Source organism: Talpa occidentalis, unplaced genomic scaffold (genome assembly GCF_014898055.3).
Source record: "Talpa occidentalis isolate TD23 unplaced genomic scaffold, MPIMG_talOcc4v2.1 talOcc4.3, whole genome shotgun sequence".
Classification (NCBI taxonomy): Eukaryota; Metazoa; Chordata; class Mammalia; order Eulipotyphla; family Talpidae; genus Talpa; species Talpa occidentalis.
Window position 1 is genome coordinate 78,864,653 of NW_023603184.1, and position 24,770 is coordinate 78,889,422.

The window sequence follows — 24,770 nt, forward strand, 5'->3', positions numbered from 1 at the left end:
TGTTGATAATTCCAGTGGTGTTTCCAGCCCTGTGGTAGTTAGAAAGGTATTATAAAAAATAGGTAATATTTCCTTATTCTCAAGATGTGTACCGTAGGATGTAACACTCATCAACATAAAATATAAGAGTGATACTACTAATAATCAACATTCCTATGACTTATGCAATGCATACTATATTTCAGATATTTGCATCCCTAATAGCATTTAATATTCACAAAAATTAAGTAAGAGTGTGCAAATCCCCAGTTTAAAAATTAGGAAGCTAAGGCTAAATCATTAAATGCCCAAATTTATAGAGCTATTTGGCAGACTGGGTTCTGACTTATAGGCAGATCTGGGTAATTCAAAATCCAAATTATTTTCACTATGCTATGCTGCAATTTCTAAGCATTTTAAGTGTAAGCAGTTAAGTAATGCTGGACTTCATTCATGAGTTTGTATAGTCTGAAAAGGTCTAAAAGGATTCTAATTTGTTTTATTTCTAAATCAGTGCCATATGTTGCAAACCTGTTATATATTAACTACGTGTGTTGTCTTATATAGAGATAAAATATGGAAGAAAGAAAACTGGTTTTGTTTTAGTTTGTCTTTTATTACAGGTATCTTTTTTATTTCTCTCTTTTGGACTCTGTTTCTCCTCAGGCCTTAAATCCCCCAAATTCATAATGTCCATTAAGATAGTAACTAGCCACAATTGCTATTTACCATTTGAATTTAATATTCCAATGTTAGAAGAAACTGAGTATAAAATAAGCACCAGATTTCAAAGGGTTAATTCAAATTAAGGGAATGAAATTAATTCACTAATATTTTATATTAATTATATACTAAAATTATAAAATGTCTTATTAGGTTAAATAAAATACATTACTAAAATTAATTTTATCTGCTTCACTGTACTCCTCTAATGTGACTAGCAGAAACTCTTAAATTTGTGACTCAGATTATGTTTCTAATGGATGATATAGTTCTGGATCATCATCTCTACTCATGAAATTTCCTTGACATTAGATTGACCTTTAATCCCTCAAATTTGGCCCTTGAATTTCTATCACTGGCCTTGGCCTCACTCCCAGTATTGTTCTTCATTTCTAAACCCATAATCTCCCAATGGAATCCTTTACATTCACCTAACTTCAGTTAGGATACTTCTATTCCTCAAGTCACTTGAATGAGTAATCTTGGAATTCCTATTAACTTTCATTTGTCACTTATTCCAGAGTCAGTCAGTTGCCTTGTTTTAGGGGCAAAAATTCCCTTCCTTCATTTTTACTATTGTCATAGTTGCTAATTTGTTTAGACCATGGCAAGAGAGTCTTTTTTTCATAATCTAATTTCTATTACCATCTTTTTTGCCCATTTCAGGTTTATTTTACTCTAAAGAATGATGATTGTGTTCAAGTTAATAAATCTAAGTGTAATTATCTATTATCTAATATAGTTAACATCTAATGTATTCTATCTAGAGGTTTTTTTTTTAATTTGTTTTAAAGATTTATTTATTTATTTATACAAGCACTGGCACAGTCAGAAGTGCGGGAGGGTGAGAGAATTCACCAGAGCCAGAGGGGAGAGCAGAGCAGGCAGACTGACAAAATACACTGCTGAGGGGAGCAGCGGACAACAGGAGAGGTCTTGATGCAAGCAAGCTAATGAGAAAAGTTGAAACTTCAAATAGAGTTAATAGAAGATAGTGAAGCATGGAAAAATTGAATTGCTTGAGGATAGAGTGAGAAAATATGTATGCCAAATTTTAGTTCAGAACTTTTATTATTCATTGTTCAGACTGTAAATACATTAAGCACATAGGCAAGGAAGTCAGACAAACAAAACTCAACTCTAGGCTCCACCAGTTGCTAAATATTATATATGTTATTTTATGAAAGCTACTTAATTTCTCTAAGTCTGATTTCCTCATCTAGAAAATGGGCACAAGATTTAAAATATATATATATATATATATATATATATATATATATATATATATATATATAAAAGAACTTTGCCTAGATTTTGGTAAAATAATTGTCTTAAAAATATTAAATGTAGTGTGAATTTTAGATAAAGTATAATTTTTTTAATCAGGTTGTCTTGAATCAAATAATGACCATTTCCCCCCCCTTCATTATGATATAAAAATCATGCAGGATAATTTTGATTGATTTCTCAATTCCAAGTATTATGATAAGATTACGAAACTCATTAAACACAATTTCTTGCTATTGGTTTCATTTCCTCAATATGGTTGTGTGGGGGAGAAGGAAGAAGGATCAATCTTTTCTTGTTTGTTTGTCAATTTTTGGTTGATATGGAAATTTTCCTTTGAGCAGCTCAAGAAGTAACTCACCAAAAACACCCATTAAAATACCCATTAATTTTGAAGAATTAATATTCATGTAGAATAATTCAAAAAGTTATAGGCAACACTTTGGGCTGAGTTACAAAAAACTGACTGCAAGATAATGAATTACCACCCAGTTTGCAGTATTCTATGGCAACCCTAAAAAATTAAAACATACCCTCATAGAAATATACAGGAAGGAAGAGTAACCCATAGATTCTATTTTGAGATTGATTTGGGCTATTATTTGTCCTTTAGTGAAAAAAATCTCCAGAAATAGCCACAAATATCCTCTCTCCTCCTTGAGTGAATGTGGTCTTTAATACGAACAGGTGTTGCCCATACCCCACTGAGAAAAATGCACCATTACTCAGAGAAGCACTCCTAATAGGAAGAAAGAGACTAAATTAAATGAATGGAGTAATACTACAACTGAAACCACAGGCAAGGAAGTCAGACAAACCAAAATCAACTCTAGGCTCCACCAGTTGCTAAATATTACATATGTTGCTAAATGTTATATATGTTATTTTGGAAAGAAAAATGTTAGGCAAAAAAGAAAAGAAAAGAAAAGTGGTGGGTGGTCATTAAGTCTTGGGCCTTAAAATAAAATGGAAAAAAGAAAAACTACAGAGACAAAGGGGTGGAGGGTATGTTACTCTCTTCACCTACTTTTTTGTGTGTTAAATCTAGATTTTGCCTAGGGTGGTAAGGGTAAAACAGTTCATGACCCAGACTGGGGTCTTAGCAAAGTGATTCTAAAAAGGAAAATTAAGAATGTTGGGAGTTTCAGGATCTTGGTTGCTGATCCAGTTAGAAAATCAATTCTTTTGTTTTATTTTCCTCCTGAGTAAACTGTCCAGGATTCCATGTATGGAGCTTGAGTGAATATACCAATCTCAATCTTAACTAGAAAGAGCTTATTGTTCTTTCTAATTATTGAGAGCAGGTATGGCAGTGGGGAGTGAGGACAAGAAGCTCAGGAGATAAGTGGTATGGTGTTGTCCTAAGAGAATTAACATGTCTCACAGGTCAGAGAACTTTAGTTTGTAACTCTGGCTTTAAGAAAGGAGATTAGCAATGGATCATTGTTACAGCATGGGAAACCAACTTGAAAGGAAAACAAGGGGCCTCTCTGGTGGCCCAAGGGGTTAAGACACAACCTATGAAGCTATCCACAGCCTCTGCAGCATGAGTTTGATCCCTGGCCAGGGAGCTACTCACATGGCGCGGCAGACTTCTCCTGGCTGGCCTGCTGCTCCCCTCAGCTGTGTATTTCAGTCAATCTGCCTGTTCTGTTCCCCACTCTGTCTCTGGCGAATCCTCTCACCCTCCACACCTCTGGTCTGTACCCCAGCTCTTGTATGCACAAATAAATATTAAAAAAAAGAAAGGAAAAGAAGATGAGGATGTGTGGCAGAGAATGTGGGTAGAGAATATGACCTGAAACAGTGATGGGAATGGCAAGATGCAGTTATTGTGGTAACTTCCCTTGACCAAGATGCACTATATCCCAAGTCTATGTGGCAGCTTTTGGTGTGGAGAAGTTGCAGAGTGAACAAGGGCATCTAGTTACACTTCATATTGGGAAGCACCGCCCTTCTAACATAGTAAACTGAATTTATTGAAAGTAATCCTAGTCTTGGAGTAATTAGAGCAGAGGACTTCAGACAGACATTAAATAATTTTCTAGATACAATACATAGCAACAGTAGTGTCAAATATAGTGTCTGACTTAAGGATCCCACTCTTAATTTGGGAAGAAGAGACACACAACTCAAATAGAGAACAGAAAGCAATAGAAGTCAGGGTATGATTATGTGCCAAAGCACTATAGGAACACTAAAGGCAGTGAGAGCAGAGAGCAAGGGAAAGGGGAACTTGCTGAGCAATAGCAAAGAGCACAGCACAGTATCCTATTCTTGGTAATTTGAGATCATGTTGAAAAAATTATAAGAATCAGTGCAGTGATGTTAATTTCTGATGATTTTCTTCCCAAAGCAGCGATGCAAATATGGCTTAGTTTTGTGCACTGTTTCTACTCCCACCAGCTTGGAGTTAAAAACAATAAAATATAGAAAGTGATATTGATTTAATATGCACCAGAAACTCCACTCAACCGACAATACAGGGGTCACTTTGGCATCAGGAGTCACAGTCACAAATGCCCTCAGACTGGTCAGCACATCTCGGCAAATCAAGTGGGAAGAGAGAGAACTTGCCCTGTGTGCAGCTTATAGAAGCTTCCCACCCCCCGTGGATGGTTACCATATACACTTTCACTAATTTTTCGCATCTTTTGCTTTTACAAGAGAAGATACATAGACACACACCTTTCCTAAAGTAAAAATCCTCAGTTTTCAATTGGAAACTGATTTAAAACCTTGTTCAGGCCCAACAACATATGTCTGTGGGTTGAATTTGGTTGGAAGTCTGCCTCTTTTCCGCCTCTTCTTGAATTTATAGCTGCTCATAAGAAAGCAGAAGCAGAGTGTAAGGTTTAGAGAGAAGTAGAGTCCTCCAAACAACTCCCATATAGCCAATAAATCCTAATAAATGTTTAGAGACTGGCTAATGCATTAGAATATTCTATGAAAAAAAAACTATATTTGTGTTATATTTTGCATTTTGGTCTTTGTTTTGTTTAACTTTCATGACTGCATTCTTTTTTTTTTTTAAGATTTATTTATTTATTTATACAAGCTCTGGGTACAGTCAGAAGTGTGGGAGGATGAGAGAATTCACCAGAGTCAGAGAGGAGAGCAGAGCAGGCAGACTGACGAAGTACACTGCTGAGGGGAGCAGCGGGCAGCAGGAGAGGTCTGCAAGCCATGTGGGACCTTCGCCCAGCAGCCGGGGATCGAACCTGTGCTGCAGAGGCTGCGGGCAGCTTCGCAACCCAGTGCTCAACTGCTGCTCCGCCAGGGAGGCCCTGCATTCATTTTTTTAACTTGAAAGGAACAAACTATCTTCTGCTACCACCCCTCCTTAACACTTTTTTTTAACCATTTAAAGATGTCCCCAAAGGGTTAACTCTTCTAAATTGTAGCAAATACAGAAATCTTTAGTTTCCCTGGTATTTTAAAAATTCTGTGATACAGAGTGTGGATTAGAACATCTGCACTTGTTTGTAAACTGTGTATGGTGATAATAGTAACTACAATTTAAACATACACAGGCACACATACACACATATGTGACGTCCACAGCATGTAAGACAAGGAAAAAAGGCTAGGTGTGGCTGTGTGACCTATTTCATGACATGTGTGATCTACCAATAGATTAGCGTCTCTAAGTCTCTGAAATAGTCATGACAAAGGAAATAAATAAAAGGAAGACAATGAGGAAATAGAATTTGTCTTCAATAATTTTTAGTTGAGTAGATAATCCTAATAGCCATTTAAAAGTCTACAGGTTTATGAATTCTCTTTTGCACGTGTCCAAACCAAAATTCTGAAATTTGCTTCATGATGAGCTTAAATTAAGAGAAATGAAGTAGTGCTTGTATTACTTAAAATTCCAGTTAACATTGAAATAACTGGAACCTAGTTATATAATATATCCAACCATCTCTTCTACCTCCCACCTCTTGGGAAGAAGCCCCGGAATCTACTTTGAAGGAAAAGAAGTAAGTCAAACTTGTTTAAGTAAGAAATCTTACCACTAGCAACTCCTGGTTTGAAGTTCTTGAGACTGCAGCAGAAGCTCTTTCAGAGACTTTGGCATAAAAAGAGCCTTCAGGTAATCAGCCTAGAAAGAAAAGGATACATTTTAAAATATACAATGGGCGTAACATATTGAAGGATCTTTTAAAGACAATGATTGAAAAGCTCTGTCAACATATTTCCATTTAAATAATATGGGCTGGTAAATAGTTTTTGCTGTTTTGATGTCCCTGATTTAATGAAAAGAAGTCTTACTGTCCCCAAATTTCAGGTTAAATTTGAATGAAAACAGTATTTTGTTTTCTCACCTTACAACCTTTGATCTTTAACAAGCAAGAAAACTTTTCCAATTCATTAAATTGATGTTTTACTTATACTTACCAAGTTCATGATATAAATAAAATACAAACATTGTGAAAATTATACAATAGACCTAAATTGCTTGGTATATGATCCTATTTTTATGTATTTTTTGTTTGTCTTACAGCAGTAGGTAGGACTGGATGTGTATTCTGGGTAGTTAAAGTATATATTTTAATCACTATCAGATTGGATACTCAGTATTACTTTCAAATATCTATTTGATCTCTATACCTACATGCTTAACTACCTACTCACTTCTTCCTTTTCCCTGCTTGATCTATATCACTTGCCCAGATAAAAGCATATACCAGAGTGAAATTTATTCCCAGTAAACTTAGAGCAGCATCACGAACAAATCTGAATCAAGAAGCAGAGGGCTTTAAAAAATAAGAAAACATTATAGCAATAAGTATATATCTTAGAATAATGCAGATATAAAATAAAATAATCACTTTAATAATTGTATTGATTTGATTGTCATCAGAGTTCAGTGTACACCTAAATCTCTAGGTTGGTAGATGGCCAGACATGAAGTGAAGTCCACAACATGTAAGATAAGAAAAAAAAAGGCTTCTCAGGTGCCTCCTCAGTCTTGCTAAGTGGGATTATCTTGGAGGACTCAGTGAAATCTGTGTGTTTATTAAGCACCTCACCATGACACTTGAAAATCAATTTCTACCACTTTCTTCTTCCTCGCTATTAGAGCCATTTGGTTATTTTTAACAGAAGTTGAGTTATTTAAGAGTTTGAATCCCAGGAGAAATCTTAATTCAATGCAGGGGATACCAGTTCTGTGAGTTCAATAATCAGTTATAAGTAAGAGCTCATGATTTTGGTTTGTATTTGTGATGCACACACCCAGTAGCACCCCCACCCCCACTTCATGCCTTTTTCCCTTCATTTCCAGCACCTTCATTTCACCTTCTAAGAAATAATGACCATCAGGCCATATAAGTGTATTTATTTTTCTGTTTCCTTACTTTTCTTTTGCTTTTTCTATACTGTCCTATCCCAAGGGGAATGAGAAAGTACCTTTCTTTGTTGCTATGGTGGATTTTTTCCTCCTATGCTTTTCATCTTATCTTTCTTCCCATATCCTTGGGAACCTTTACTCCAAACATTAGGTATCCATTAGGCATTTTCTTTGTCTCTGGTTACAGCTGCCTCTACTGAAACCTAGAAAGTTGTTGTCTTCTTTGTTCTGTTCTCTTGCTAGGATTGAGGGTACCTCTTTACTACCAGTCTTCCCTGTGACAAATAACTCTGGGAAAATAACTAGTATTTAGAATTTGACAATTAGTAACAAATCTCCTAACTGATAATACACTGAAAACCTGAATATGTGAACAATTACCAATCTCAGATTACCAATCCTTGTCTCTTTCCACTTGTTGAATAAATCTTTCTATTCAACTTGGATCCTCAGTTGCTAATGTTACAGTTGCCAAACGTGACAAGAAAATTTAAAATTTATGCAATTATTGAAAACAGCTACACATCTGTCAACATCTGTGCACAGGAGAACACTTCCAGCATCTCTTCATTTCAGATGAAGAACCAGATGCTGGTCCTTTGTCACCAGTTCTTGTAATTTGAAAATAAGTATGAATTATGTACAAGGAAAAATGTATCCCTATCTCACACCGAACACAGAAATTATTCCTGGAAGAATCACATTCTAAAAGTAAAAGTTGAAACACATATCCTTTTTTTAAAATTTTTTATTTTTTAAAAAAATTTTACATCATTTTTCATTTTTAAACAATATTTGCTTCCCCCCACCCCCTCAGATGTAGTCCCCATAGTTCCCTTCACCAATGCACCCATGCTCCATCACCACAGCCCCCTGTGCTCCTCCCTCCCTCCCTCTGATCCTTCTCCCTCCTCCTCCCCTGCAGTATATCTGTGATTTATAATTATGTTTTTGCTTTGTTGTGTTTTGTATTATTATTTTTTTACACTAATGTCTTATTTGGCTCCCCTATATTCCTGCTGTAAGTGAAACCATCAATATTTTTCTTTTTCCTTCTGACTTATTTCACTGAGCATAATTCCTTCTAGCTCCATCCACGTTGCTGCAAATGGCATGAGTTTATCTTTTTTGATTGCTGAATGATATTCCATTGTGTATATATGCCACGTCTTCTTGATCCAGTCATCTGTTTTTTGGGATTGGGGTTGTTTTCAGGTTTTACCTATTGAAAATAGTGCTGCAATAACACAGGTGTACAGGGGTTCTTTTGAATCAATGTTTTTGTGTAGATGTCTAGTAGTGGAATTGCCAGGTCGTATGGTGGCTCCATTTTTAGTAGGCTGAGGAACCTCCAGACAGCTTTCCATAGTGGCTGGACCAGTTTGCACTCCCACCTGCAATGTAGGAGAGTTAGGAGAGTTCCTTTTTCACCACATCCTTGCCAACATTGAAACAAATATCTTTTATGAGGAAAACATGGGACTCGTCTTTGTGATGTTCGATTAGACAAGGATTTCTTACAAGGATGAAACTATGCATTAATTGTAAAAGGAAATAAACTATGAACTGAATATTAAATTTAGATATATTAGCATTAAATATTAAAACTTCTATTTATGAAAATGTTAAGAGGATAAAAATGCAATCCACAAATAGATAAATGAATGTATTCAGCTTCTGACAATTTATTGAACTTACCACAAACTCATTTTTAAATGCATCAAAAGAAATATTCTGAAATATTTTAATATTGCTGTCATTGTCACAACAATGGACTGTGACATTACTGACTCATTTTCAGACATATCCCTTTGACATTGAAATCAAATCCAAATAATTCAGAACTTGGAGACATGAGCATTAGCCAAAGACTAAGCAGATACAATAATAAATGTGCTAAATAAGACAAATTTTAGCCATATTTGACTACTGTAAATTACTGACTCCTGTTAATTACTGTCAAACTCTAATTGTGCAATGTGCAACTTCTCCATATTCTAACCTGGACAAGTCAAGATAGAGATGAAGGAGCCTGCTGTATTATAACCAATGCGTGATTAGACTAAATCTGCTTGATAAAAGAGCTTTGCACCTGAGTTATGTTAGGAAAAAAGAAATACTATAGAATATGAAATCCTAGGAAAGATGTAACCTGAGTTTGAAATGTATTTTTGCTTTATACTCTTCCAGCAAGGATCAAAGAATCAGTCCTATCCCAGAGAGTAGCTGAAATTCTGCTTGTTTTGCCAGTGTTTTCTAATTCTGTAGTGACTGAACAACTTGTTCTGTAGCTGATATTTTCTCTTTAAGTGACATTTCATCATCCATTGCCCTAAGATACTCACCCCGTTTTCCCTTAATTAATACTTGTATGCAAGAGGCGGAAAATGGCTCAGCATTTCTTGCTAGATTAGGTCAAAACTGACAAAGGAAACAGAGAAGATTGCATTACTTATGCCCCTTACGGTTCTCCTGTGTATCTGAGGAGATTGTCATTTCATAAATTTTCTTATACTGTCAAAACATAATTACAGTGGTGTAGGCATTTCGTTTCTATTTGTTTTTCAATTTTTCACCACTTACCTGATTGCTAGAGGGAAATTCAGAAGCAGTTCCACTCACCTTAACTTTATTTTTTTTCCATTTTCTTAATAAGATCTAATTGCACCTTTGGGCCTTTCTTCTTCAAAAGCTTCCTTTTGTCACATCTGTGAAGTCTTTGCCTTTATCTTCATTTGGTTGCTGCCTAGAAGCATTAAACATACTCCTGGGATTTCAAAGTCAGATTCCTAAAACTCTGGAGTAGTCACCCCCATCACTTTGTCCTCTCGTGATAATTATTTATAAACAGATGCTGTGATATTTCTTATGATTTGAAGTTACTTAGAAAACACCCCTAAAATGCTACCATACTTTGTGTAGCCTTAGTGGTTGAAGATTACTCCTTCTGGATGTCTTTTCACCAAATCCTTTGGGAGAAGATTATACCTATTAAACAAAGTCATCACAGTTTCCCAGGATTTATACAAACCCCAAATGCAAACTTTTCCTTACCCAGCCTTACATCAACTCTCTCTCCTTTGCTTTCTCACGTAGCCCTCCAGACTCTGCCATTTAATATGAATATATTCTTTTGCATTTCCACAAATCTTATGTCAGCCTGCACTGCCCTGGACATCCTTACTACCATCTGGGTCCTATTTGTTATATGACACTGAGGGCCAGTGTCACCCTCACCTTGAAATTGTCCCCAGTCTCATCCTCCATTGCACTTTTATGAGAAATCATGACAAGCAAGTATTCTTATATCTCACTTCACCCCAAGGTTCTTAATAATTTCTGGAGAAACTGTGGGACCTAGAGAGATTATTTCTCAAGGTAACGGGACAATAAATAGATATTAAAATAAAATGCATATTAAATAAAAATATTTGTAATGTAAATTCAGTTTCTTTGCTCCCAATAGATGTAGTCTAAAAGGTTAAGATGCCTGTGGCATGAAAGGTGGCAGCTGGACACCAAGATCTAAAAAGGGCTTAGGTTTCCTACCATACTATTCTATCCAGGTCTTATTCTACTCAAAAAAAAAAAAAATATATATATATATATTGTCATTTTCACCACTTATGATGCCTACATGCAATGGCAATCACTCAATTACAATTTACTCATGCCACTAACTTGCCAGACATTGTCAGTATAATGCAGCATAAAACCCAGATTCCCTGATACAAGTTAAATAAATGTAAAGCCTTATTATCACATTTCTTGTATATACATATAACACCTGCCCAGTCAAAGACAGTGTTACCCAGTGGGGTGGCTCTGGTCAAATTCCTTTACTGTGATCTTCCTTTCTCATTATATTTGACATTTTTGAAACTGTTTTATTACACTCTCTCCGCTTATGGAAGTGGTCTGGGGAAATTAGACTTAATAGAGATGTAGAAGCCACAGGGAAAAAAGAAAAGGAAAGTGAACTGGAAGGAAACTGAAATTAAAATGTTATTTTGGTAAATGGCTGCTGTGGTGGAGACGACAAACAATTGCAATGCAAGTTAATTATTGACCTGTCAGGAAAGTGTAGAACGAAGGTTGTGCCACACATTACTCGAGCTACCACGGTCTCAAGCCATTTCCACAGGGGAACACACAGCCCGTGTTCTACCACAGATCAACATAAGATCTTTCCAGGGGATAGACATTAATTTTTCAGAGAAGTAATATTTGTGGAGTTGCCATGAGCTCCTAGCAGCTCTTCCCACACATTCTAAGAAAAGAATAGGCTTCCGTTGCCACAGTGGGTTCCTGTGTATTTAGGCAGAGGGGAAGAAGGCAGCTCTTGGTGGTTGGGGTGGCAACAGAGGTCCCCTGCAGCATGGTGAAAATCCAGCCTTGCATCCACAGTATGAGAATTCCCTGCACACTCAGTGCTTGCCTCTGAGATAGTGTTCCTCAGTGGAAGCCCATGTAAAGCAGGGGGTGCTTCTGCTTGGAAATCAAGTACTTAAAGATATTTGAATCTCAAGGGAAACAGTCTCTATTCTCAGGACAAATAATGCTGCTAAATTTAAGACAGTGATAAGGGCCATTTTTTATGAGAAAGATATGAAAAAGCTATTCTAAAATGGAAATATGGTAGTTTTTGTATTTAGAAACATCTCATATACCTCTCCAAGTAACTTTAATGTTGGCCTCAAGATGTATGAAAATTATTTTCTTACCTGCCTTTACTTATCATGAAATACCCATAGTTTATTGATCTTGGAAACACCGGTGAGTTGTACATATTTTTTTAAAATATAAGAAATAAACTGTTCAAAGACAAAACTGTCCTCTTGGCAATACCTTGATAGACTATGATCACTGGGATTAACTAGTTTCTGTGTTTGTTTTCCATTTATATATTCAACAAACATTTTTTGTTATTGTGGTTTTGTCAGGAAGCACAGAACCATTTATAAACAAATGGAAAGACTTAAATAATATATACCTAATATGGCTGCACTATGATCATTTTATCTCTCTAATCTCTATCAGATTTCCTTGGATTCTGGTTACATTATTTTTTCCATACAGTTCCATTTACCTTGGAGGTCAGTGACTAAAACAAGAATGTTTGATTTTATCCTGAGGCTATTTTTAACAGGCTGTGGCACCTTGGGGGAGAAGCTTGCTATCCTTGAGCTTTAATTTTTTTTTCTTCTGCATCATTCAGATTATAGCATAGTGCCTATTTAGATTCTCCTAGTGCAAATAATTCTTAATATACTTTTAATGGTGCTGATGGAAAAGAGATGTCAAAAATACACTTTCTAACTCAAAAGGGCATGCTGCCGAGCCTTAGTGTAATTAGCAGAGTGCAACAAATAATTGACAGAGCAGCTATGAAATTTATGATTAGAAGAAATATCACATTCCTTCCTATTTGGGTATTTGCGATATGAGTGGGAAAGCTAGGTCAGGAACAACACTGAACTTAGTAGTCTGTTAGTACAGCCAAAGTTTGTGTACCTCTTACAAAGTATATTCTCATTGCAGTTTCCTGTTTTTAAAACAGTATTGAAAGTGGAACTAGTGCAATAACGCAAGCTATTCTTGTTCTTCTCTTGGTACATGTAAAATCAGGAAGTTTTGAGAAATTATGAAGTCTGTCTTAAATGATTTACATTTCAATTTCTAATTCAGGGATATTTATTGACAGACTTAATATTTATAATATCCATAATATTGAGAGATTAAAATATCCATTTTAGATGCGCATAAACCAGTTTGTCAATCTTTTCCTTAGTCATTCAAGGTTCTGTGTATTTCTGTAAGAACTTAATTATTTAATGCATCAATGTTTTCTTTTTTTTAAGATTTATTTTTATTTATACAAGAGCCAAGGTATAGGCCAGATGCGCAGGAGGGTGAGAGGATTCACCAAAGACAGAGCCAGGTACAGAACAGGCATATTGACTGAAATACACTGCTGAAGGGAGCAGTGGGCAAGACAGGAGAGGTCTGCTCGCTATGTGGGTTGCTCTGAGGTCAGCAAGGATCTAACTGGCACTGCAGAGGCTGCAGACAGCTTCACAGCAAGGCGCTCAACCACCTGCGCCACTAGGGAGTCCCCTGCATCAATGTTTTCTTTAATATTGATGATATTGATATGTTGTAGGAAGAACAAGGGAGATAGTGAATAGTTGTGAAGGTCATATGAACCTTAAAGCTAATGTGACTTAATGTTAATATGACTTAAGTTTAAGTCAGTATGACTTGTACTAATGATGTTACTTAGTTGCAGAGAGATAAATATAGATAGATACCAATTTTTGCTATCTATTCTACAATACCTAGGATGTTGAGGGTCTACAAGGAATGAAAATATGAGTGGAATAATAGATATGACATCAAATCCCTGTAACTATTCCTGGAAGAATAATATAGACTCACAATTGGAGCTATCCATTGCATTTTGGAATACTTTCTGAATTGATACAAATATTGCTGCAAGAATATCTATTCAAAAATGCTGGGAACAAAGTTATGGTGAAACCTTGGGTGTGAGAGTTTTTTTTAGAATTGAGGTTGGGTAGGTTTTGTAATGGAGTTTGTCATCTAGATTATTCTTTCATTGTAAAGACAACCATGGCAGAGCCATCACACTGTGTACCTACAGAATGCACCACTTCTAGAATGCAATGCTGATATCCTGCCCCCCAGTCTCAAGTACTACCTCCCCCTGAATTTACTTAACATCATAAATGAAGTAAGATTGATTAAAACTCTTGTACTCAAAGAAATTCCTCCCACATAGCCAGATGTTTCCAGTTTGAATTTAGGATGATGCTCCCCTGAGAATTAATGGGAAGTCTCATGATTCACTTATAACATTCTTTTAGCTGGTTTAATCATTCCTTTCGCACATATATCTAAGTGATTCAATGAGAGGATGGGTGTGTTTAAAGGATGTAGATAAGGTAGAGTGGGTGATGGAAATTTCAGAGATGTTGACTCTAGATGACATGAAGTGTGAATAGGTGCTGCAGTGGGGGAGGTTTGGCAGTAAAAATATGAAAGGATCACAGGGCACCTAGGAGAGGGAGAAAAAGAGTGTTGGGATACAGGTGAGGGTAAAACCAGAAGTTAGAAGATAATAAAGACACAGAATGGCAAGTGGGATCCAAAGACAACTCACCAAATTTTGCTTTAGAAATGCCTTATGCACTTGGTCTGATATGTTCCTAACAGGAAGAATGAGAATAAATCATCTCTGAACCCACAAGTACAGAAATTACAGGTTTCACAGCAACTAGTATGGTTGCCATTTCCCTCCATCAGATTTCCTTCCTTCTCTGACCTCCCTCCTTCCCCTCATACCTCCTGTGGCCTGGCAGAGAGTCCTGCTTCCCTCTGGCTTGCATTCAGCTTGTTTGTGCAAGACCTACTGTATTATGGCAAGGAAAGCCATCTTCCAACCTTCTCTCCCTCAGTGGATCTAGAACACCAAACCCTTACAGCACTGGCTGTGTTAGATAGAATGGGCTCTCAGTTCATCCTTAGCTTCATGAGAAGCTACAAGATGATCACAAGTTAAATGCTGTTTTTTTTTTTTTTCATGAAATATATCATTTCTCTTTTTCATGAGCTTAAGCCAAAACACTCTGTATTTCTCCTTCACATTTGACACATTTCATATGTTCCTTGTGATACCACATTTATTTGCATAGCCCTGCATTGCTAGGCCTTTCCCTAAAGTGCCCAGCCTTCCCTCAGCTTCGGCGTCAGTAGATCTCCTTTTATGGGCTTTTTTCACTCTACCTCCCACTCTGAGCTTGTTGTCATTGCTCTTCTCCCTCCTTGAGTACAAATCTATTCTCATTTAATTATTGATCTGTTTCTTTATCACACTTACCAAAGTGTAAGACTTTTTTTTTTTTAAAGAAAGATAAGAGACTATCTTCAGTCTCTAATATCATGCCTACCACTTAGTAGAATCTCAACAATGTTGAATGTATAATTTTTTTTTCTACTGGTAGGAGTCTTTAAGATGAAGTTTTGTGTCACTTCTCTTATCCCCAGAGCAATGCAGAGTTGTGCAAAATGCAAAACCACCAAATATTTACAAATATGAGGACAATTGTGAAATAGTATGAAATGAGTACCTTTGTAGAACAAAAAACAAGGGACACTGAATAAAGAGAGTAAGCCACCTACAGTGTGGTATTGACAAAGCATGAGGATAAAGTCGGATGGGAAAGAAAGTGATGGCTAGAGGATGGAAATTTTGAGGAAAGAGAAATATTTTAACACAGAGGTAGTAGGAAGATCAGCGTGATGAAAATATTTGAAGAAGGATGATTTTGAGCCTTATTTTGCTGACTGATCCTGAGAAATCAGACAGGGAAGCCCAATAAGAGGCTTTTCAAGTAATCCAGCCTTTTGATAGTGACACTTCACTACGCAAATTATGGGTTGATTGTGAAATCAATACAAGAATGCAGATTTGGAGTTGCCACTGAAATTTGTGCATACTCTGCGGAAGTAACATATCCTATAAATGGCACATGTCTGGGCTATGTAAATACAGTGGCTTCATGCTCTAGGTCAGAAGATAGTGGCTTTAGCTTGAGTGATTTCCTTTACCGGTACTACAAACACACTGCATTCAAGGCTTGGGAAACAAGAGAGAATTTTGATTTTTCTAGAAAAGTTTTATGTTTAAGTTTAGATTCTCTCCAAGCCCCCACCTAAATCTCCCTGGTATCAGTGCATACTGAAACATTTAGATTGCTGCTTGTTTGCCTAAAACTGGTGAGTACTTTAAATCTGAAACAATGTTTCTTTCTGGGAAATTCCTGGGAGTAATAGGTCCCAAACTTCCAGTCATTCAGTATCAGAAGTGAAAAGGACCGTAGAGATTACAGCAATCTTCTTGGTTGTCCTGGTTCCCACAGTCAATTTTTTTTCCAATAATGAACAGAGGTCATTGACTTGTACAAGATCAGAAAGGTGACTATTAGAGGCAGTGCTGCACTAGAAGTCATATGGACCTTTTTAATGCAACCTGTCTAATTACCATCAGTCCAGGGTCTCCATTATTTTATGACAATTCCTAGATTTTCATTCCTTCATTCATCCTTACTTCATTCACTGAAGCTCACCCTGAAGAAATTCATGCTTTTATTAGTAGGCATCTTCACAAATGCAAAAGATTCCTATACATGCTTTGTTATTTTGAAATAATTTCTATTGGCTTAAGGAAAATTAATAGACCCACTAATAATTAGTAAGTATATAGAATGCTATAAAAACTGTAAGTTTTTGAAGAAATAACTATATTATCTACCCATGATCACATTTACTTTTTAAAAACAGTTACATTCTCTATATCTTATTCTACTTATAGAGGTTATTCTAAATAGATCCCTATGCCTACACTAGTACCAGATTTGATATATTTTAAAATCCATATGAAAATGGCTGTCATATTTCTATGAAATATGAAGATAAGACTTTTTAATTATTACTTAATTTTTTTAATTATTCAAAGAGCTTATTGAACTGATGAAAAGAGCTCTTATTCTCAATTACATGTTTTCTATAATAGATAATCGATGTAGGCACATAAAAGTGAAGATATGAGCAAAATAAATTGGTTGAGGAATTCAAAAAATAATTTTCTTGTGAATAATTTTGTGAGATACCACTAAATTATATTAAAGAGCAAGTATTTAAAGCGTAGAATTTAATCCTTTTTAATAAATGTATATTCCTGTTAAATGGTCACCGTGATCAAGATAACAATGTCATCTTCCACCCCCGCCAAGAACTCTCTTGTATACAGTTAATGTGTCCTTCCCTCCACCCAACTCTAAGCAATCACTAAGATTTGTTTTCTGTCAGTGAATTTAGTTTGTATTCAATAGCACATTATATAAGTGAACTCAGAGAGGTTTTTTGTTTTTTGTTTTTGTTTTTTTTGCCCTGGGTTCTTTCACTCAGCAGAATGAATGTGCAGCTTATTCATGTATTTTTTTTTATATTTTTTAAAGATTTATTTACTGTTTGCTATGTACCAGGAAACATGCTGAGGGTTGTAATCCTTACAAAACACTTAGGATATAGGCATTAAATTTATACAAGAGGGCCTCTCTGGTGGTGCAAAGGGGTAAGCACAGCACTGTGAAGTTATCCGCAGTTTCTGCTTCAGGAGTTCGATCCCTGGCCAGCCAGGGAGCTACCCACATAGTGCAGGAGACCTCTCCTGTCTCGCCCGCTGCTCCCCTCAGCAGTGTATTTCAGTCAGTCTGGCTGTTCTGTTCCCCGCTCTGTCTCTGGTGAAACATCTCCGCCCCTGCACCTCTTGACTGTACCTCAGTTCTTATATACACAAATAAATAATTCCTTTCAAAAAATAAATTTATATAGGAGAAAAATGAGGAGCACAGAGGCTAACAATTTTCCAAAGGCACTAGGTAGAAAACAGTGGAGGAGCTTGTATTTTATTTCAAAAAAGAAGACCCATGGGCCTCACCTGGTGGAGTCTGTAACTTCTTTTCTAAGTTATCACTCAATTGCCTTAATGATATAAATTATGAGGAAACGTCTTACCTCCTTTTATTTTTTAAAGATTTATTTATTCATACAAGAGCTGGGGTATAGGCCAGAGGTGTGGGGGTGAGAGGATTCATCAGAGACAGAGCGGGGAACAGAACAGGCAGACTGACTGAAACACACTGCTGAGGGGAGCAGCGGGCGAGACAGGAGAGGTCTTCGGCACCATGTGGGTTTCTCTCTGGCCAGCCAGGAATCAAAGTCATGCTGCAGAGGCTGCGGATTGCTTCATAGTGTGATGCTTAACCCCTTGCACCAGCAGGGAGGCCCCCTTCCTCCAATTAAAAATGCATTCATTGTTTTCTAGTTATTTACTTGACCATTACTTTTACTCTCGTCCCATTGTCTGTCTAACATACATAGTGAATCAATACAGTTGGTTCCTTAAACTGCATTTTGGATTTTATTGCCTTCTATAACTTGTTGGCCACATTTTTTCCTAAAGTATGTGCATGCCCAGGCTATGAATGTCTATATAGACAAGACATAGAGAAAACAATCAGATTAGAAGGAAATCTGCTTCTAGAAGTTTAGAAGCTGTGTTTGCATTGCTAATGTTCTATTTTGAATAAGTTGATGTGTTCTTTTGAGGGACTTGTGGGGAAGGGAAGTTGAAAATGATTCTGAATTTAGGGAAGCAACTGAAGTCCTTCCAGTCCACCTGCTGATGCTGCCATAGTTAATTCTCTGTTTTCTTTTTCCAAAATATTATTTCTTCACTTCTTTCACTTCTGTTCCTTTAAATTGTGTCCACACTGAATTTTTCTGCCTAATTCAGGAAGATTCCTATTGAATTAAATATAAATAAATAAATAGTGTTCATTTTCTCTTTTTCCATATTTTTCATAAATATTATCTCCAACTAAGCTATTGTATCTAGTTCAATTTGGCAAGTGGAGGAGAACAGAGAAATTTTATCTTCCTCTGTGAATGTTGTGAGTGGGGCTGGGGTTAAGACTGAGCACGAGGGCCTCCCTGGTGGCGCAGCGGGTTGAGTGCAGCACTGTGAAGCTGTCTGCAGCCTCTGCAGCACAGGTTCGATTCCCAGCCGGCCAGGGAGATTCCCACATGGCAGAGCAGACCTCTCCTGTCATGTCCACTGCTCCCCTCAGCAGTGTATTTTGGTCGTCTGCTTGTTCTGCTCCCTGTTCTGTCTCTGGTGAATCCTCTCACCCTCCCACGCTTCTGGCCTGTACAACAGCTCTTGTATAAATCTTAAAAAAAAAAAAAAAAAAAAAAAGACTGAGCAGGAGTCTAATGGGAGCAAATTGATGTGTTTGATAGTCAAAGAGATCAGCTTGGTGTGCTGTTCCGCCAGTTCTACTTACTTGAATATGACTTCATTCACAGAGGCTTCTGTTCACAAAAAAATGGTGCTTATCGTAGTGGTATCAGGGGTTTGGGTGGATAGGGTGAGTAATGTCACAGTAACACCATGAGTGAAAAGAGCATCAACTTGAAGATATTTATTTGGGAAATTCATTTCTATATGAAGATGACTATATCATACAGCTATTAGGTATTCAGTTGAGCTGCTTATTAACTTTGAAGTCCTCTGGAATTCATAACATTGTCCACAGCAGAGGCCCCACTGATAATATCAACTACAAAATAATAACTTTCTACTTCACTACTACGAGAAGTGATGATTTTTTTTTCATTTTTCATTTTTTTCATTAATAGGAATGAACACTCCACCAAGTTTTTTGTGGAAAAAAAAATATATATAGAATAAAATAATACCTTTCTATTTTAACAGGACAACACTGTAATATGCAAAAATCTACAAATTCTGATACCTCTGTGGAAATGCTGAGTTCCACCTGCCAAGCCACCGGAGCTGTGCAAATGAGAATCAAAAATGCCAGCAGCCACCACGACAGACTGAGCCAAAGTAAATCCATGATCCTCACCGATGTTGGGAAGGTCACTGAACCCGTAAGTCAAATACCCCAAATGCCCGAAGTTCCCAGATACAGGATTTTGTTTTTTAAAAAAGTTAATTAGCCTTGTTTTATTTGTTTTCCTAATGTGCATGAAAAAACTGTTTTTGTAATGTATTTTATCTTGCCTACTTATAGTCATAATAATATCCCCAGTTACAAGAGAAGAGCTGGGCTTAATCCAGAGTGATAAAGTGGATTTGGAGCTACACTGAAGAGCACCTTTGACTCATTTTAAGGGCCTCCACTATCATGCTTCAGTGTCATAAAAATAATGAGGTTATGCTAGCATGTGGTGTTTGTACTTCCAAATACAGTACATCACTTGAAAAGCCAGAGGCTAAAATTAGCTAAGAATGAACTGAGAAAAAAAAAAAAAAATCTTTAAAAAAAAATGTGAAAATCTCTTCCTTAAAATTTCCCAACAATATTTGATATCAAAGAGAACAATTTGGTTTGGAATGAGTTTACCGATTGTAATGGTGTGGCGATTTAAGGTTTGGAGAGGAAGCCATTTTGTCTCCATAATGTGTCATTAGGAAGATTTGAAATAAAATAGTTAGAGATGAACTCTACTGCCAATTGTGTCCCTGCCCCTGCACGCATCCTGAGCCACTAAACACACTGATTGTGATGAGTCTCCTCTGGTTAATTTTCTTCCATAATGGTGGTAACTTGCAGCTGAGGCCATAGGATGTTACAAAATTATTTATGCAATGTTAGCCACTCTTTTGGACCCCAGATCTATTTTGTTTCTCACAGTGAGACCAAGAGCGAGAGTAGGTTAGCTGGGGACAGCCTGTGAGTTCCAGTCACCCTGCAGAAACAAGTGAGCTATTAATTGAGTGTTCTGTTAATATGGTAGGGGTCTATGAAATATTCAGCTCCCTAACTGAGTTATTAAATGAGATAAACTTGGTGACTAGCATGTTACCAATTATATTTATTTCCCATTTTTCACTTGATTTTGAAGTGCAAAATTAACCCTCAATAATCTCAGGAGCTTGAGAAATCATGAGAAATGCATGATTTTAATCATTTTTTCTTTAGGTGTTATAGGCAAATTTAGCATGAAGAATTCAGCAATTATACTTTGCAAGTAAGAAACATATCCCCAGATAAGGTACCAAGAGATGCGGTTTTCTTTATTTACTTTCTCATTTTAAAGTATTTTCTGCTGGGAGGCACAGCACTACCAGCCTGACTTTGCTTTTAAACCAGCTAAAATGTTCCTCAACTATGAACTTGAGACTGTGGTTAGAGTAAATTATTGGAATCTCTATAATGTATTATCAGTTAGAACTGTACCTTTGAAAAAGTTTAAAAGTTAAGTATATTTAATGATGCCTAACATATTTTATTGGCTGTGTTTAACAAAAGGCACTATGCCGCAGTTGTTTTTGACAAGCATGAAAACATCACAGCATGAGACTGCAAAAGGAATTATGGAGAGAAATTACAAGTGATCCATCTCTCAATGAATTATCCACCTCAATAGCCCGCAGAACTCAGCTACCAATTAACACCTACTTTATTACATGTTGGGATGTACTTAATAACTTTCATGTGTTTATGCACTATTACCTTGACTGATGCCTCTTGTACAATTAGGCATAATTGGCATATCAATATGCAAAAGTTAAAAGGATTAACCCTCTTAAAACTAATGAGCATTTCTGTATCCAGCTGCTAAATGAGACAAAATTAGCATTTTTCACTTTTGGGCAGGATTTTATCATGCAGTTTCTCATTGTTGATATTACCTTGTTACATAACTTTAGTTTAGGGGGTTATATGCTGGACTGCTAGAGAATAAGAGTTTTCCAAAGTTAAATGAGCTATAATTATCCCAGCTTTTGTTTCTGCATTCTTAGCCTGGGCAATATGTATTCCTCGATAAGGAACAAAAATAAAAGTTACTTTTGGTTATGTGTGCTCAGTGCATAATTATATAAAAGGGGTATTTTAGTGAGGATATGTCATTTCACCGAGAAAACTTGGCTCAGAGATACAGCATTGAAAGTTTGCCATGGCACTAATTTTCTTTCTGTCTCAGTTCTTTTCATCTCTTTTTTCCATGCACAATTTTCTGACTAGATACTGACAGAATGTAAAGTATTTTGGCATATTTATTCAAACAAGCCTGTTAAAGATATCTGCTCAAGCTAAACTAAGAACTTGATTTTTTAGAAGTTGGAGGTTGGGGTGAGGTCAAAGGGGGGAGATTTTGAACTCAAGAGAAGTGGGAAGAGCTCCGTACTAAAAATATGTGCTCATGTTCACATGTAATATGGCTCGTTGTCACAGAGATATGGACGTCTGATCTGCACAGAAAAGAGTATTTTTTACTCACAAGTCAGAAATGCATTGCATGTATGTTATGCATCCATTTAAAATATATGATATCTACATATCATGTGCATATCTATATAACTTGTTTTACCGACATAATAATTATGCAGATCTAATATGAATCATTGGAATAAATAATCGCAGGATCTGATATCACATTCAGAGTGATTTAACATTACAAAGTGATCACCACTAGGGTCAAATCAAGTATATACTTTCAATCATTAATTCATAAATTCCTCTTTTTTATTTTGTTCAATTAAAAATATGACTGCAAACTTAAAACAAAATATAAAATTCTACCTCAGTCATAAGAACCTATTATTCTTGGTATTTCAAAGTGAAGGGTATTTTGAAATGCCAATATGAATATTTATATGATCCTAAGCTATGCAATCACAGGTGAATTTTACTTGTTAAATTAAAAGTTTTGATTACCTCAGTGCTTCAGGGAAACATTTCAGTGGAGCAGGTATCGACTCTCCATTAGTATTTTATTGGTTGTGTGCATCATTTTCTTTAAACACCAAGTAATCATTTTTATGTGGGTAATAGGACTGATGTATTTTCAAAATTCTAAGAGCCCGCCCTGCTACCTGGGAAAAATTGGTGGTGTGGGAAGTGTGGACAGGGGATGACATGGTTAGCAAGAAAATTGCCTATCTGTAAGTGAGATCTGGAGAACTCTCCTTGGTGGGGATGGAACCCTTTTTGGTCTCAATGATTTGTTGTCTCATCCTGAGCACCAGAGTGCGACTTCTTAAAGGTAGACTATTTACCCGAATGTGCTAAACACAGAAGCAGGCAGCTTAGTGAATGGAAATGGGGCAAGTGAGGTGTGCCTGTGTATGGGCTGAAAAGGCTAATGTGCAATCCACCAACGAGCTAATGCAAAAGCTTTAATGTGACTTTGATGTTATTTATAAGAGTCATGCACCAGCCTACTAGACAGTTTAGAATAGATATTAATGAAGAGTTTAAATAGCCCAAGTCAGGAAAACTGCAGACATAGGATTTGCTGGCAAGATCAGTCTCTGCGTTTAATGCCGGTGTCTTAAGCAGCAACACGTATGGATATTCACCATTTCCATTTTGTACAACTCTGCAGAAGTGCTTTACTTCATTCATGGCCATCGTGGGCAGGGAAGAGCTCTTTATTAGCTTTCAGATAAAGACTTAAGTCGAGGCATTTCTAAATGTTATCATACAAGACTCCTTTTGCTTCCGTTAACATGCTGTACTTGCTCATTTTTCTTTTTAATATAAGAAGAGAGAGGAAACAATTTTCTTTTGTTTCTTAGTTCTGTGCTTATAGGACACTTGCCAAAGTTGTGGCTAGCCAGAGAGGCAGACATAAAATTGCTACTAAAAATATAAACCTTCTGTTTAGCAGAGTTTTTGAGAAATATTATGAGACTGTAGGAGTTGTCCATGTTTACTTCAAATCAAGCTTGTAGTTAGGTTTGAGGCTTTGTTTGTATAAATTGTCCTGAAGTGGATCCTGATATTTAATTAAAATGACACTAAATCACATTGAATTGATAAGACTTGGCATCTCAAACAAAGGTAATTGCCCGTATTGGTTTTGTGCAAAAATAGCACTGCTTGGAAAATGTGCAGCCAACACAGACTGTCAACTCCATTTATAGATCAATATGTGAAAACCATTGATCAGGCAGGCATGTATAACAGTAACACTTTGCATTTATTTGTTGTTTTTATACCACATTAAGGCTTACAGGATTATAGGCTTCCTAAATATTTTGACTTTCTCATAAATATATGATCTGTTGCATGTTAATTAAATGAGAGTCTGCAGCCATTTCTAAAATTGTTTTTAGTTTGATGATTTCCTTTTATTGCTGTGGATCGCATGATCTGAAAATGGATTAGTTTCCTCCTGCATAAAGATTATTAAAGCTTATTTTAATGTGCCCTATTTAGTGTAAGATGTGACTGCCTTTTTGCTTTGAAAAATATAGATACAGACAATTATTTTTTCTTAGCATGTGGCTGATCATTTTTTTTATTAACTGGGTATTTTCAGTGCTCAGGGTAGAATTATTTTCTGATATATTTTGCTCACCATGTAGATAATGGGTCTTCTTTATTTTTCTGATAGGATTTGTTTGCTTTCTTTTTATCAAGTTCTGTAGCACAGGCATCTGATCAAACACTATGTAAAAATAAACTGATCATCTCAATTAAGTTCTAGACACGGAAATATAATTTTAATTCTATTTATTTTTCATTCGAGTACCAGTCTTATGAACTGTTCTCATATACTGCATTCTGCAGTTAAATCTTTCTTATCTCATCAATGTAAGGACAGTGTTTTGTTCCTAATCTTTATTGGACTATTGTGGATGACATTTGTAAGCCATTTTGGTTTATAAGGAAAAGCTGGAGACAGTGGAGTTGAAACTCTCCATAGATCTAAGCCTCAGATATGACTACACAATAATGTGTCTTCCACTGCAATTTTCTTTGCTACTGAGAGGTCAATTTTGTTGAGAAATCTTTTTATA

General features: G+C 36.3%; 1 protein-coding gene across 4 annotated transcripts in view; it reads left to right on the forward strand.

Annotated features, from left to right (window-relative positions):
* The window catches only part of ARHGAP15 (Rho GTPase activating protein 15), a 621,973-nt gene that overhangs the window by 11,720 nt on the left and 585,483 nt on the right, over positions 1–24,770 (forward strand). For all 4 annotated transcript variants that reach the window (XM_054699701.1, XM_054699703.1, XM_054699704.1 and 1 more), the window contains one exon: positions 19,707–19,885. In XM_054699701.1, coding sequence (XP_054555676.1) covers positions 19,721–19,885 — 165 coding nt within the window. In that variant the 5' untranslated portion in view covers positions 19,707–19,720. The remainder of the gene's footprint in view (positions 1–19,706; positions 19,886–24,770) is intronic.